The sequence below is a fragment of the Arachis duranensis genome, chromosome 3, assembly GCF_000817695.3.
Source record: "Arachis duranensis cultivar V14167 chromosome 3, aradu.V14167.gnm2.J7QH, whole genome shotgun sequence".
Lineage (NCBI taxonomy): Eukaryota > Viridiplantae > Streptophyta > Magnoliopsida > Fabales > Fabaceae > Arachis > Arachis duranensis.
In genome coordinates, this window is record NC_029774.3 from 25957670 (window position 1) to 25974162 (window position 16493).

At 33.0% G+C, this 16493-nt stretch overlaps 1 protein-coding gene and 1 pseudogene across 1 annotated transcript; both read left to right on the top strand.

Moving 5' to 3' along the window:
• The first annotated feature begins 2751 nt into the window (after positions 1-2751).
• LOC107478135 (uncharacterized) lies at positions 2752-9796 on the top strand (annotated as a pseudogene).
• Positions 9797-12732: 2936 nt separating this feature from the next.
• On the top strand, positions 12733-15107 carry LOC127745753 (uncharacterized). The gene is made up of 3 exons (XM_052259449.1): positions 12733-13190; positions 14196-14254; positions 14765-15107. The coding sequence occupies exons 1-2, from the start codon at positions 12934-12936 to the stop codon at positions 14239-14241; spliced, it is 303 nt and encodes a 100-aa protein (XP_052115409.1). The 5' UTR covers positions 12733-12933; the 3' UTR covers positions 14242-14254; positions 14765-15107.
• Positions 15108-16493: the final 1386 nt, after the last annotated feature.

Below are 16493 nucleotides of genomic sequence, written 5' to 3' on the forward strand. Positions count from 1 at the left end.
AATATATTAATTTAATTTTTCAAGGCACAATATTTATATCTATATCATAATTTTTATGTTTTTCTATTTTTATCTCAGTGTTCCATATTTATAAACAAAGGTGGTCTAATATCCTTAACAAATGTTATTTCAACAACCCCATATAACCACTCTATTTAACAACTATGTACAAAAAGATTAGTATAACTTTTTAAAAACCAACTATTGAATTAAAAATTTATGTTATGGATCATGTCTAGAAAACTTCATGTTAATTCAAAATTATGTGCTAGATGTGAAAATCAACATTTGTTCAAAATATAGATAAACAAAGGGTTATTCAATTACATGTTTATTAATGTTTGATTTTGACAAATTTAGTATAAATAATTCTTTATATGCGATTGTGATTCACTGGCTAAATCAATAAAATATATATTCTGTAAAATATATAGGAAGAAGAAAAAGAGAGGCATCAATGGTGGGTTGACGACGACGGAGAGGGAGCTGTGAAGGTGGTAGTATCAGCGTGGCAGATGTTGGTGATGGGGAGAGTGGAAGAAGTGAGAAAGAGAGTGAAATTTGAATGAGGAAAAGAGGGTTCGTGCTTGTAATTTACGTCTTAGTTACTGTCGAAAAAATCTGACGGTAAAACCATTGCGAATCACCAAAATACATAATTTCACTAACTTGGTTTACCGTCGGAAAATCTGACGGTAAAAGACGCGCCAATATATTTTTGTTTTCCTCCAAATGTTACCGGCGAAGTTACGTTGGAAACTTAAATCCGTCGGTAATTATATAACCGCATGAATTCAATGCCGTTACCGACGGTAAATGCACCCCTATTATGCGATGCTAAATCCGACGGTACTCAACATTTTTCTTGTAGTGATTTGGTGTATGTTACTGGCAGAGTTTTTCTGACAGTAACTTTAGTGCCAGACTGTTTTGTTCCCACATCATTACCATCGAATTTTTCTTCCGAAAAATCTGACGGTAAGTTCAATTTTTTGTTTTAGATTTTTTGATGAAACTAGTGGTCAAATTCTAAATTTTTTATTTAAATTTATTTTTTGCACAATTAGTCGTCAGATTTTAAATAATAAAAGTCAAATATGTTAAATTATCAAATGTACAAATAAAATAAAAAGTCAAATAACAAAGGATATGATACAATCAAAAAGTGTATAAAAAAATCCCAGTTACTGAAAGTCGTCATCATCGTTGTCGTCGTCGTCCCGATGGTCCTGCTGCTGAGGCAGCAGCCTTGGCAGTGATGTCTATGCGCCTCCATCAACGCCGCTGCCATAAGCGCACATCTAATCTTCGTACGATACTATGTGTCACTTCATCCGCTGAAACCGCTCCAATTCCTGCCTCCACTCCATCCTGAAGTCATCTGTGTTTGTCATGCATGAGAGGATCGCCAGATACCTTTCTTCAGGCTCCCACAGCTGCTGAGCCTATTGATCAAGGCTCCCAATGTAAGTCATATTATATTTCGTGGCCAAATCAAAATATATCATGGTATTATTCTTCTTTTCTAAAATCTGTAACTTCTATTTTTTTTCTATTCTCCTACTACGAAATGAGACAAAAACAAATAATTTTATGTTTATCAATTTTACTACATAATCTAAAAAAATATTTATCACTTGTTTTTTTTTATAACTCCTTCTCAACGAATTTGAAAATTTTCATTAAAAAATAAAATAAGTGAAATAAAAGAGAGAAAGAATTGATTGAAGTTAATGAAAAGAGGATACAATTTAACTCAAAAAATCTTCTAAAAGATAGTTATCAAAAGATATTCTAGCAGGTTATAATCATAAATAATTTTAATACACAATAATAATATTAAAAAAAATAATAACTCCCTAATTTGGCTAAAATAAAATGCACACGCTCTCTCTATTAGTTTTAAAGTCTTCTCTGTATATCGCTCTCTATCCCTTCAATCCAATATTTACAAAATGTTGCATGTCTTTTCATCCCAAGCAATCAACTAATACGAATACATGTTTATGCCTGAGTTGTCTTGTCTCATGCATGCAGATAGGAAAATCTTATAGAGGGACGGATTTTAATTGAGACAATAAGATTATAGTCTCTTTAAATTTTATATAAAAAAATTAATAATATTTTTTTTAAAAAATATTTTAGTTGGTTTAAATATTTTATTATAATTTAAAATACTGACTTACAATCACACCATGCAAAACACAACTAACTTGATTTTGTAGTGTCGACTTTTTTGAATCACGCAGGTCGTTTGTAACACGTCACCTATATTTTGAATCTCATAACCTGTATGATTCTTCTACAAAACATGCAACACATCACCTATTTTGCAACACATCTGATATATTTCATAAGGACACAATATTATTATATTACACCAAATTGAAAATCATAATAAAAATATTTTTTTCTTTAACTTTTGCAGACAAAAATATGGCTTAAACATTTGAAATAATTAGACATCTATGCAGTCTTACAAATGATTACTCCGCTTACCAAAGATTTAACGTAACGACGAGAAAATTATTTTACTCGGAAAAATATATTTTGAAGTTGCTCCATTTTAAAAATTAATAGGATCTAGAATATTAATGTGAAATTACCAAATAAAGAAATTACTTTGCTGACGTGGTTCCGGTTTGGTTATAAATTTAGTTGTAAAAAAAACACGAAACAATCCCGCCATAAACCCCCAGTTCTCTCGGCCCCTGATCCAAAACTACAAACCTGGCTCTTCCTGTTTCCCGCTATATCCAACCTCCACATCGCACGTGTTGCACGTGCCTCCATCTCTGCCCCCGACAGCACACTCGCCGGGACGCGATTTTTGTCGTAACATCTTGCTTCACAGAATATTTTCCCCCTTTTTTCCTGTTCCCATAATTATAATAATAATTTCAATACATGAATCTCCATTTGCATGATTTAATCTAAATCCAAAAGCCAATGCAAATCTAATATACATAACGGTTCGGTTATTCCACGAGATTTTTTCTTCTTGTTCGGGGGGTGATTCCGAAGCTGGATCCGAAGGGAGGAGCTAGGTATGGAGTCGATCCTAGCGAGAGCTCTGGAGTACACTCTCAAGTATTGGCTCAAATCCTTCTCCAGAGAGCAGTTCAAGTTGCAGGGTCGCACTGTTCAGCTCTCCAATTTAGGTATTTCCACTTTGTAATTTATTTTGTATAATTTGTGTTAATTACAATAATAGTAACCATGATGAGAGAAAACTGTTGTTTAAGAGAGATGGGAGATTTGAATTGATTCACTTCATACCCTAGCTGGACTCTACATTCTTCTATCTTTCTCCATCCTTTCAACTTTCACGTTGTTGCTGTTGAATGTTGAGAGAACCTTAAGCAACATAAAAATAAAGATCTATGAAGAGATACTAGTTTAGGATTAATAGTTTGTAGCAAATAGAAATCATTTGTCTGATGTGCATGTTCAATTTGAATGTTCCTCATTGCTACTGACTATGGACTTACTATACAAATTCAAACAGTTAATTTATTACTTGAAACTCATGGAAGTTCTTCTTACCAGTATTCTGAATTGGTTATCTACTTGAGTTTATATATGCTCTGCAATCGTTGTCATGTATCAATAAATTGAATTGAAATCGATATTTATATCTTTGCTCAGTTTGGTCATTATTGCAGTACATGGTCTGCATTCATTGCAATAGAGTTTAATGATAGTGCATGTTTTATGGGTAGCTTTACAGATAAACCTGATGGACTGTTCGTCCTCTTCGACTGAAAAACTATGTTATAGATTTATCCAAAACTTACCCATAAGTATCCCTATATCTCTGGCTGTAGGGAACACCGCCTATGGCATCTGTCACCATACGCAATCTGTTGCTGTATACCACAAATGAAAGCTGGGAGGTAAATATGCTTTGGCTCATGCTTACAATTAATTTGGGACCCTTGGTATAAATATTATTGAAGATTTTTTTCGGTTTGCATTATCAGGTTGTAAATCTTGAGGCAAGGGAGTTCTCAAGTAATACGAAGTATATATATGTATTCAAAGTACTGCATTATGCCTTTCATTTTATATCTTGTGTGTGTATGACCGATATTGGGATAATTACCTTCTAAATATTGATATTCTATATCATCTCTATCCATTCATTGGTATTTCTCAATACATATAATAATTCTTATCCCCACCTCCTTCTCTTCAGAAACTGGAGTGGGAAGCTGTCTATTGATCTTTTGCCTCATCCTGACATGTTCAGGGATGAACTCTAGGCCGGTCTCAAGAGCGAGGAAACATGAGAGATGATGATGGTGCAAAACGAGTATTCTTTGGAGGGGAGTGTTTTTTAGAAGGAATATCGGGAGAAGCATATGTACAATTCCTCTAATTATTGTAATCTATTTTCTTCTAAAAGGCTAAGATTCTTGACTCATGATCTGTTACTATGTTTGCTATTCCCCATATCACAATTCAGAGAACAGTCTCCAACAGTCCACTTGGGCTTGAGTTTCAGTTGCACATCACAGAAGCTCTTTGACCTGCATTAAGTGAGCCAGGTAATTAAAAGGGCACTTTTTACATGTATCCATATTGATTCGATACAAGTGGCACAGATGTTGTATGAAGTTAATATATCATGTGTGCAGGACTTCGTGCACTTCTCCGCTTTATGACAGGATTATGTGTCTGTCTAAACAAGGGAGATGTAAATTTGAAGGCCCAGGTTTCAATTGCCTTAACTTTTCCCACCTTTGAGAAAATCAGTTTTCAGAAGCTTGTCTTTGGACAAAGCTCGTCTATTATTCTAGTATTTAATTTAAATCAGAAATAAAAAATTATATTTAAAGTATCCTTTATTTTTATGCATAATTTTAATTGATAAAAAATATTATTTTAATTTTATTATTCAATTTTTAAAATAACCATTAATTTTATTATTTTTTAAAATTATTAAATTATTATATATTTTCCTTGCAGGCAAGTCTTTGGGAGGGAGAAAATGACAGTAGTTTGACCAGGATTACCATTGCAGGTCTATGTTTAAGGTTTGTGTCATATGCTCTGCCCGAATAACTACTATTGAAAGGATTAATTAATTAACTAATCTTGTTTTGCTCATGAGTCTTTCGTATTGTTTATCGGTGCTAATAGGACTTTAAGTTGAGTGGAGACTATATACAAACTCGGTTCCGCTACGTTACCAACAGCATTTCTACCAACATCTGCCAACTCTTATGTATAACTATGTTTAATGGATGTGTCTTCGTGGATGTGTCTAATAAAAATGTATTTTTCATGGCTGTGTTTAATAGAAGTGTCTTTATAAATATATTTTCTGGATGTGTCTCTTTATATATATGTTTAAAATATAATAATTAATTATTGTTGGTAATAAGTTGGCAGATAATATGTTGGTAACCTATACTTTTCCATACAAACTAATCTAAAGGATTTTTAATATAGGGTGTTTTGGTTTTAGTCCCTCAAAAAAATTTCTTGGCGTTTGTTAGCACGCTTTTCCAATATTTGGTTCTTAGCCTTGCTGTTCTAAACTTTGATAATTGTAAACTTCAATATTTTGTCCTTACATATATTGTAAGTTCCTTTTTTGCTCCTTGTAAATATTTTATAAACCTTCTTCTGGATTTTATAATATCACCACTTAATAGTGCTGGTCTAATAATAGAGACCAAAAACATAATGTTGGAACAAAACTCAGACCCAAAGAAAGAAAAGGTTGAGGGACAAAGACCAAAATGACTTATAGATATTGAAAATATTAAAAATATCATTAAGCCATCTGGGACAGAGTTGGGTGTCTTGCTTCTACATGGTGCATCTTGGAGAGATTGGAAAGTTTTTATTGTTCTAATGAATATTGTCATGCTAATCTTTGTATTGAGGATCTGTTGTCCTCCACCTTGTTTGCATTATCCTTCTCCCCTAACAAGGAAAGAAATGAAAAAGAAAAGGAAAAACATATTAGTGAATGTGAAAAATATTGGGAATGGGTGGTGGCCTGTGTGGCACCTATAACTTTTGTTGTTAGATATATTTGGTTGGCTCTTGAGCAAATAATTTCATCCAGAATGGGAAATAAGAAAGCAAACTATTAGCAATGTGCCCTACTTGGTTGTTTCAGTCTGCTATAGTCATAATGATGGTTTCTTTTTTCCATGCTGACTGTTGAAATAGTTTTCACTGTTACTAAATTGTATATGTTTTTTGAAAAAACAGTGACAAGTTTTCACACCCGCCATGTTCGTTAGTGCAGCCATCTATGCATTCTGTTAAAAGAGAGTTTTTTCATGTGCCAGAAGTTGGTAATGCTTTATTAATTTAATTTTGCAATACTGATAAGGATAATTTTGTTTCAGTGTTGTCCAGTAATGTGTTGTAAATTTATTGAAAAAGTTAGACAATGATGGCATAACATTTTTTTAATATTACATACCTTAACATTAACGATAACAATAACAGCAACAACAAAGCCTTGTCTTACTAAATGGGGATTATTACAAGGATCAAATGACACCATTGTGCCTGTCACGAATGATGCCTGAACTCAGCCATATATTCCTTGCTTGATTAAATTTATTCAACCTCATTTTCTCCCTCCTGCAGCTAGAAGCTTTTGCCATCCAATATATCCACTTGGAGAACAGCAGTGGCAATTGATTGAGGGAACTCCTCTAATCTGCCTCCATTCCCTTCAGATTGTGCCTTCTGCACTTCCACCATTTTTTGCTTCTCTAACCGTTATTGGCTGTCAGCCTCTTATGGTATGTGCAATTTATTTCAACAAGTAACTTGCCTGCTATGCCTATATATTTGCTACGGTAATAGATTATCTTCTTTATTGATCTTTCATTATTTTCCAGATTCATCATCAGGAAGAAGCTTGCCTTAGAGTACCTTCTTTCTTAGCTGATAGAATTGTTGTCAATTCTGGTGATATTTTACCAGATTCCTCAGTAAACTCTCTTTTCTTCACTCTCAGTGGACTGGATCTTATGGTTCTTTTGGACAAGGCCCAGTTGGATATTTCTAAAAGCAACACAGATAATGTAGTCCAAACCTCCTTTTCTGGTGCAAGGCTTCATATTGAAGACTTCGCATATATAGATTCACCCTCAATGAAACTAAGAATACTAAAACTGGATAAGGATCCTGCTTGTTTCTGTCTTTTTACGTGTATTTTAGGAGAGTTGGTGAGAAAATAGCAGTGGCTGGAAAAAGTAAACAATTGCAGGGCATTAAGAACAAATCTTCTCGTGAAAAGTTAATGGACATAACTCCTAGTGACAGTGCTGTAAGTTTGGCAGTTAAAGACCTTCAACTTCGATTTCTTGAGTTTTCACCATTGAATGTCGAGGGAATGCCTCTAGTGTAGTTTGTTGGAAATGATTTGTTCATTAGTGCCACTCATAGAACCTTTGGTGGTGTTATTGTTATTTCGTCCTCCTCATGCTGGGAGAGTGTTCAGATAGATTGCGTGGATGCTGAGAAGCACATAGCAGGAGAGAATGGCTCATTCTTAAGTTCTGGAGAAAATATTCCTTCAAGCAGTGATAATGGAAATTGTCAACTGAGAACTGTATTCTGGGAAGATAACAAGAGGAACCATCTATTGAACTGAAATGCTCCTTCAATCCCTTTTCTGGATGTAAACATGGTGCAAGTCATACCATTGGGGGAACAAGATACAGAGTGTCATTGTTTGAACGGCTCAGCTTCTGTATCTGGTATTCATCTTGGTGGGGGAATCAACTATGCTGAAGTCCTTCTACATCGATTTGGAATAATTGGTCCTGATGGTGGTCCTGGGTGTTGGGTTTTTTTTTCTCTCCTTTGTGAGGCCCAAGCCCAACATTCTGGGGGTGTATTCTTGCACCCTAGTGTCACAACTCTAATTCAGTTTTTGAGGTCTTTTGAGAGAAAGAGAGAATAGCCACCAAGTGAGAAATAAAGGGAAAAACAGAATTTCCGTTTTTGTCCAAAGCAGCAAATTTTAAATGGCAGTTTTTCAGTTGTTCACCGTTGGATCGGCTTGAAATTTAAACTGCATATTCCTATCATCTTGTTCTTCATTCTGATCGGTGGAGATGTTGATTGGAGGTTTGCAGTAGGAGAAATTGGTTTCGCAAGAGAGGAATTAGGTTTCCCGTTTTTACACAGAGCAGAAATTTTGGAACGACAGTTTCTCATTCTTTCACCGTTGGATCGATGTGAAACTTGAACTGTAGATTCTTCACATCTTGTTCTTCATTCTGAACGGTGAAGATTTTAATTGGAGGTCTGCAGAGAGAGAAATTGGCTTCGACATTAGCTCTGTTTTTGGGTATATTTCATCTTCTTGCCTATTATTTGTGAGCTTTGGTGCATTGATGTTTTGGCTGGTTATATGCACGTTTTTGTGCTTTGTTTGAGACTCTCTTGTACCTCATTTGATTATAGTGGAGCTATTTCATTGGTCTGGACGACCCGTGGTTTTTACCTCTCACATTGAGGGGGGTTTTCCACGTTAAAATCTTGGTGTGTTCTTGTTATTGCTTTATTTGCTATATTTGCTTGTTATAGTTGCTGCCATATTGTGTTGTGAGTGCTTCCATATTGTTCTTGTGTTGGATATTGTTGTCGTTTCCGCTGCTAGGCTCTTTCACTGGGAAGGGTCTTTGTAAAGGCTTCGAAAAGTTACAAGCAGGACTATTGGCAACAATTTTCAAGACAACACCCCCCGATGTTGATAATTCAGAAGATGGTATGAAACAGTGTTACCTGATTTTTCATAGCCAATATATTTGCTATATGTTGTGATTTCTTCTTTGTTCGTGTTCTATGTTTGTTTTTATAAATTGTTTGCTTATTAGTCAATTTTATGCCAGTTGGAAGTTTGAGCAAAGGGAAAGAAACCAATTTTCCAAAATTGAAGAAGCCAGATAATGTGGATATAACCATAGAATTGAAGGGGCACAAGAGATGGTTGAAAGGTGGTGGATATCTAGCCCGGAAAATGTATGTGGATAAGAGAGGTTTTGGGACACAACTTTCCAAAGTTTACAAGTAATTACAAAAGGTAGCCCAAAGAATGTTAAGGGTATTTCAGGGTCCTCTGGGCAGCAACTTACCTTTGCTAAAAAGCTCAGTTAAAAGATTGAATCAATGGAGGGTTTATTGAAGCAATTACGAAATAAAACTTAAGACCCATTCATATTTGTATGTAATTGGAATTTAAGATTGTCCTTTTTCTTTATTCATATATTTTGCATAGGTCACAATTCATTTTGTATATATAGCAAAGAAGATCATATTGCTGAGTGTTGTATAAAATAGTTAGAAATTAGGAATCTTCATTATTGTAAGAAAAATTTTGTTCGGTTGAACCTATACTGCTAAATAACAACTTTGGTAGCTTGCCTTTAACTCATGAAATTTTTTTTGGGTGTTTTAATTTGTTCATATGTGTAATACTGTATTCAGAAAATGTTTAATTAATATTTATTAAGTTAAAATTGCTTTAGATAATGAATAGCATGTTCATTGTATTCATTTATATGGTGTGAATATGTGCCCTACAGTAATACAGAGGACTCTAGTTTATGGTAAGTACATGTCAATCTTGAGTTGTGTGAATGAGAGTCACCGTAAAGAATATGCTGTAATACTGCGCCTCCTTATTGACTCTAAGATGATGTAGCCAATAATATCTTAACATGTTTGCAAAAATTTCAAAGGAAAATGATAACCATCCCAGTAAATATATTCTGAAGGATCATCATTCATCACAGGCTATCGCCCCTGCCTCGCCGCATACCTCCGTTTCATTGAAATTGTATGGTCCTTGGCGAAATCCCGTTTGTTCTGTTTATTAATACGACAGAAAGTTAAGAGTATGGTATTACCAAATTACTGTGGAGAACGGTAAAATCGTAATGCAGCATTGAAATAATCTGCATAGATTATATTCACATCGGGTTACAGAACTCGGAGGCGATGTAGTTCAATTTGAAGCAATTCATTGTGCTGTCCGTAGAACTTGTTTAGCCATTTGAGACAGGGCTTTATCATACTCCTCTTTGTTGGGACTCGCAAGTAATGTTAAATAGGCTGGATTGCAACCAAGTGATATACTACCGGGAACCATAAGCGTTACAGCCCCTAAATTAATCAGTTCCTGAATAAAATTATGAATTTCAACATCTGTCTATTAGTAAGTCTATTAAAAGCGATGTCTAAACTCAAATACAAACTTGGTCATTGTGGAAGAGAGTCAAAGACAGAACAATGAAACAACCAATTCAATTGTTATAAAATAACTGTCATACTGTAATTCACAGACAAAAATGTTATTACATGAATAATCTAATGTATGATAATTTCTTTCCACTTAAGAGTGTTAAATTTTCGCAATTTCTAACCCAAAAAATACATTAGCATATTCCTTAAATCTATTATCATTAGCCAAAAAATAAGTTTCTCTAATCTTGTGAAAGGTGTGGTAGGTGAACAAACTGTCAGAACCGGCCTGGTGGCACTTCCCAGCAACTCGGTCCACCTCAAGTGTGTCGGCCACCTTCTCCAAACCGCCATAAAGACCACTGCAGAACCTCATCACATGCTTCACATCATAAGCATTTCTCCCAAACAGCTCTTTTACAAGCACCAAGAACTCCACAAAGCTTGTCGGAAGAACACTCCATGTAAGGGTGGAAAAAGGGCAGCGGCCTGCCAAGGATTTGTAGCGCCAAGAATTTGTAGCCTGACCTGTGTTTGGTCCTGTTATAAAATAGGAATAGACTTAAATTCTTTTAAAAGTCTTAATATGTTAATAGGCCAGGTCAGACTTATTAATTAGTTTTATTGGCCTGTTACACTTGTCTGAACCTATTAAAACATAATTAAATATATAAATAATTTTTTATTATTATCAAATTTATGAAATATTTTAAATTTATTATATTTTATTATAAATATTTTTGTATATTTAAAATATTTTAAAAAATTAAAATTTTTTATAAATATTAAATATGACATATTATATATAAATATTTTTATTAAAAAATATTTTTTAAATAATATTTTATTTTTTATAAAATAAAATTATCATGCCTTTTAAAAGATCTCAAACCAAACTAAACTGAATAACAAGTCAGACCTAATATTTATAACGAACCTATAGCAGACTGCAAATTAGACTCAAACTAATTAAATACATGACAGGCCAGATCTGTTAAAACAAAACCTGATCTGACCTGGCCTGTTTTCACTCCTAAATCTCCGCTTCAAAATTTTCACCAAATATCCAATACCATAAACACCATGGAATGTGATCATGTCGGTGCTTTGATGCTGCTGCCAACTTCGCAAAATGCACCGAAGACACTCCGGCCACTGCATTGCATGCAAAGTCGATGCCTGGCTGCGTAAGAGTGCCACAGAGTCTTGCATGAGGTTGAAATCTCAGAAATTGAACTGCCAGATGTAGTGAATTCTGTCGTTGGTTCCTAGGTCAAGGAGGTTGCCGTGCTCGTCTGACAGAGTGAGCCAGCATACGATTCGATGGTCTAGAAATGGTCCAATAATATGTTTTTTTAAGTTTTTTTTACTATTAGAAACAAAAATAACAAAATAGATCTTTCATTAATAGTTACCTTCATAAATATTTTAATAACATAAATCAACGAATTTTTTTGTCTTTAATCTGTTACATCTGTAAAATTATATTTCTTGACAATTCAGTTGATTGAACGTACAATACAATTGATTGAATATCGCAAGTTTCTTCAAAATTCAATCAATTGGAGACGTAATACAATATGGGTTTTTCGCAAAATTCAATTAATTAAAATTGTTACACAACCGATTGAATTGCAATATAGAATATAAATTTTTTCTTATTTAATTGATTGGTAGTGTTACCCAATCAATTGAATTTCATAAAGCAATAAGAATATTTTGTTATTCAATTGATTGGCATGGTAACACGATAGATTGAAATGTGCTGTAGAATGAGTTTTCTCAAAATTGAATCGATTGGTTTTATAACACAATTGATTAAATTTTGTACGTGATTAACGGTATTTTCGTATTCAATTGATTAGTGTCGTAACACATTTGATTGAATTGAGAACTGCAATGTATATTAAGCCGTTATAACTTTTTCACCATTTTTTCATAAATTATTATCTTATTATTCATTCATCTTATCTTTAAAATTTTATCTTTAATTTTTTAAATTTTTTATTTTGATTTAGGTATCATAATATTATCTTTTTTAATACTAATATTAATAATTGGTAAATAATCTATGGTCAATTTATTTTTCAATTATCCAATTCTACCATTGTAATCATTTATCAATTTTCTTGATTATCAATTTTCTCAATATCTAATTTTTATTCATCATTAGGAGATCTTCATTTCCAATCAATTTCTATATTATAATAATTAATAAGTTCGTGAAAGAGTCTTTTTTATCTTATGTCGTTTAGAAAATGTTTAATTACTCTGTTGGTCCCTATAATTTTGTAAAATTTTTAATTAGGTCTCTATACTTTTTTTCTTTTTAATTGAATTCTTATAAATTAATTTTTTTTCAATTAAATCCCTACCATGACAAAAACGTTTAAAATAACAGAATATTCTCTTAAAAAAAAAATATTTTCTTTTTTAGAATAACAGGACACTCTTATATTTTTAAAATTCCAAAAAAACCCTTCTCACTTCCACGCTCACGTATCTTTAGCCCTAACGTCTTCATCCGTTCATCGAGCACTCTCAGGATCTGCCGCACGGTGCCTTCTCGCCGCGCCTCCTCCTCTCGGCGTCCCTGTCGTGCCTCGTCCCTTGTATTCTACTCATCCCTTGTATTTCGCCGCGCCTCTGTCCTTCTCTCGCTCGCCACGTCTCGCCTCCGTGCCTCCGTGCCTCCGTGCTTCCATGCTTCCCTCGCCTCGCCGCACCGTGCCTCCGTCCCTCCCTCACCGCGCTGCCGCTTCATCTCTCGCGCCTGGTTTCGCTGCCTCGCGCCTACTCCCATGGCTTCCATTTCAGACAGAGCCCAGGACTAGGTTGGATGCAGAGACTTGGGGGTTGGCCTTGGTTATTGCATTTCGGCTGCAGTGGCTTGTCCAGATTGACTTGTTGTTGCAGTTAAAGGGGATTCTGGATTCTGATTTAATGCCATTGAAGTTGAGGTATATACTGCTGAACTCATGCTTATGTGGATTGATCCCTTATTTTTAGTTATATTTTCATCATCATATAATGAAATGATTCTTATTTTAGTCTATACATTATTATTAAGTAACAACCAGTATGAAAAGTGTATAAAATTGAAAATATAATGACTGATTCTGTGGATTTATGCATGTCTCAAATACTTGTTTATTGCCATTATCTTGAACTTGGATCTTCCATGAATAATTCCTATGGGGCAACCCAAAATCTCAAGTAATGGGAGATTTTTTTTACTAGTTACTAGTGAGGACTGAGTACTAAGTAGTGGTAAAGGTAAATTATTAAACATGTACTTGTCTGGGTTCTGTTTGTTTTTTCTTAAATGCAAATGGGTTTGCGTAAAAATTTATTTTTTTTGAATGATCTGAATTTGTTTGCAATTCATATCAGTTCCTTCAATGATTTTCCTAAATTGTGTTCCATTGTTAATGTGCTTTAAGAAGTACCCTTCTATTTATATGTTTTTTTTATCGTTATGATGATCAGTGAAAACTTACAGTGTTGTACAATTATTACACATAACATAAACTTTTTACCATTTGCGGCATCTTGATTTTTCCTTTTGGGTGTTCTAATGATTTCATTTACTATCTGTATTTGTGGCTTTATGATTGGTTTATGCTACATTTACTCTTTCGTGTTTTTAATTTTTAGTTTCTATAATGACAATAAACACTTCTGTTAGTGTGGTTACAGTGAAGAAGAATCAATCAGATTGAAAAAAGAGTAGACATTTTTTTGGTGATGATTTTTATACACTTTTGTTTAGAGACATTGATTGAGTTTAAAATCAGAACGAGTTCAGAGTGGTGTTGTCTTTCACAAGTTATTTGTATCTGTATGTCTTTTATTCCATGACAAGGCGCAATAATGTTCAATTCATATAACCGATACCACTTATTTGTATCTTTTATTCAATGGTTGATTCTCTTTCGGGATGACCTTATTGCTTGGCCCTCCAGGAAGTGGCAAAACAACGCTATTATTGTCTCTGACAGGAAGATTTGACCATTCTCTCAAGGTTTTGAATCTCTAGCCTTTTTTCTTGTAATTTATTTTTGACTAATTTTCTCTACATAATAATTGGTGTTTGAAAGTAGCATCTGCATGCCATGCCATATTGAATCTTTCAAGCATTGCTATATTAATTTTTCATAGCATTTTTTTGTCTGCTAATATATAGTACCACAAAGGACACACACTAGGTAAAAGTGGAAATTTCTTACAATAGATACACACTAGAAGAATTCATTCCTCTAGTCAGGGTGAAAGCAAAGATGGTAGGTAACTCACTTTTCAAAAGAAAAAAAAAACATGTTTAGTTGAACTGGCTTGAGTGATGTTTTGTTTTCCTTGTATGAAAGAGCTTTGGAAAGAAGTAAATAGAAGAGAATAAGAAGTAGGAATAATGCCAGACTGTGATTTAGATGCATATATGAAGGTACAACACCCTACATTTTTAAGCTTGCATTTACAGTGATATATATTCATATAATGTAAATTTAATTTTTATTTTTCTTGTTATATGCAGCCATCTTCCCTAACTACTCTCCAAGATTGTGTATATGACATTGATATTCAAAACTTCGATATGATCATATATGGTTGCATATATTTACTGATGAACTGAAATCAGTTCTCTCAGAATTTTTTTCGACTCAAAACCATCCGTTATCAATGTTATTATTGATCTCTATGCTAGTTTAGGGAGTGGGAGGCCTGCAACACAAGAACTGATTTTCCAATTTTAAATTTCAATAACATAAATTAAATAGCCTTGTGGTTTTTATTGTGTACCATGATATGATAAAGACACAAATTATATTCTATGAATCCACAGAAACATAAAATGTTACATTATCATAATGAATACTTGAAGGATGAAAACTGAATTTTATATATGCTTATTACTATTATTTGTATTTCATTTTATCCATTCTTTTTTAGGTTCTTAAGATAAGGTATTTTGAAAGTCAAAAACAAAAGAGAAAGTATTTTTGGTACAATTTGTATATAAATAAGCAAAAGAATGATAGTGACAAAATAAAATGGATTATAAGAATATTTTTCATATCTTAGAATCATTGAATATGAATTATAAGAATATCTTTTATTGAATATTTTATAGTTTTACCGAATTTCAATTAAGTCCCTATATTTTTTTCTTTTTAATTAGGTCCCTAAGGGTATAAAAGTAATTTCACAATTCACTAACGTTTTTTTGACGTTTAACGTTAATAGGGACTAACTTGAAAAAAAAAATAACGTATAGGGACCCAATTAAAAGAAAAAAAGTATAGAGACCTAATTGAAAATTTTGCGAAACTATAGGAATCAACAGAGTAATTAAACCTTTAGTAAATAATGCATGGTTTTTATTCCAAAATTGAAGTTAGTGAATAAAATTTTTTAATTTACAATTCCTTGTTTTATTAGTTATGGTAGTCTTGTTATGTATGAAAAGTATATAGACATTATTTGGAGTATAATTTTTAATATATTAAAATTGTTTAAGGGTAAAATACTAAATTAGTCCCCTATATTTAGGTGTGTTTTAGTCTTTAAAATTTAAAGAGTCTTATTTGAATTCAAAAAAGTTTCCTTTAATTTCAATGTAGTCCACCGTGAGGTCAAAGTTAATCTAGAGAATAAGTACAATTTATTTATTATTTTTTTTACAATTGAAATAAAATATTTTCTATAGAACTAAAAAAAATGATAAATAAATGTATTGATGTATTCATAGTTGATTTTGTACCTCTGGAACTTGTACTTATCCTCTAAATTATCGATCTTATTTTTATATTGCTGTCATATAGGACATTTCGTTAATTATTCACGGTGGGACTACATTGATTCATTGAAGCATAGGACACTTTAAATCTTAAGGACTAAAACAGAATTATGCCCAATGATAGGGACTAATTTAATACTTTATCCACTGTTCTGATTAAATAATTATAAAAATTATAAATTTTCTATACAAAAGTAAAAAAAATTCATTTTAGCAACTGCAAAAGGACGCTCAAATAGTGCTTGTTTGCTCTTTTTTCTTGTTGGGCTCATCGTTCGCTCTACTTGAATTCTCTTCGTGGTTGCTCGTTTTTTTTTTCTTCAATTGTTTACACTTTGTACTCTGCCATCTTTAGCCTGTTTCTATTTTTCTCCCATTTTTTAAGAAATATTTTTTTACTTTGTTAAAGTGTGGTGTTTGAGCAGTTACAGAGAATGGAATACGAAGAAGGAACATATCAAATTGA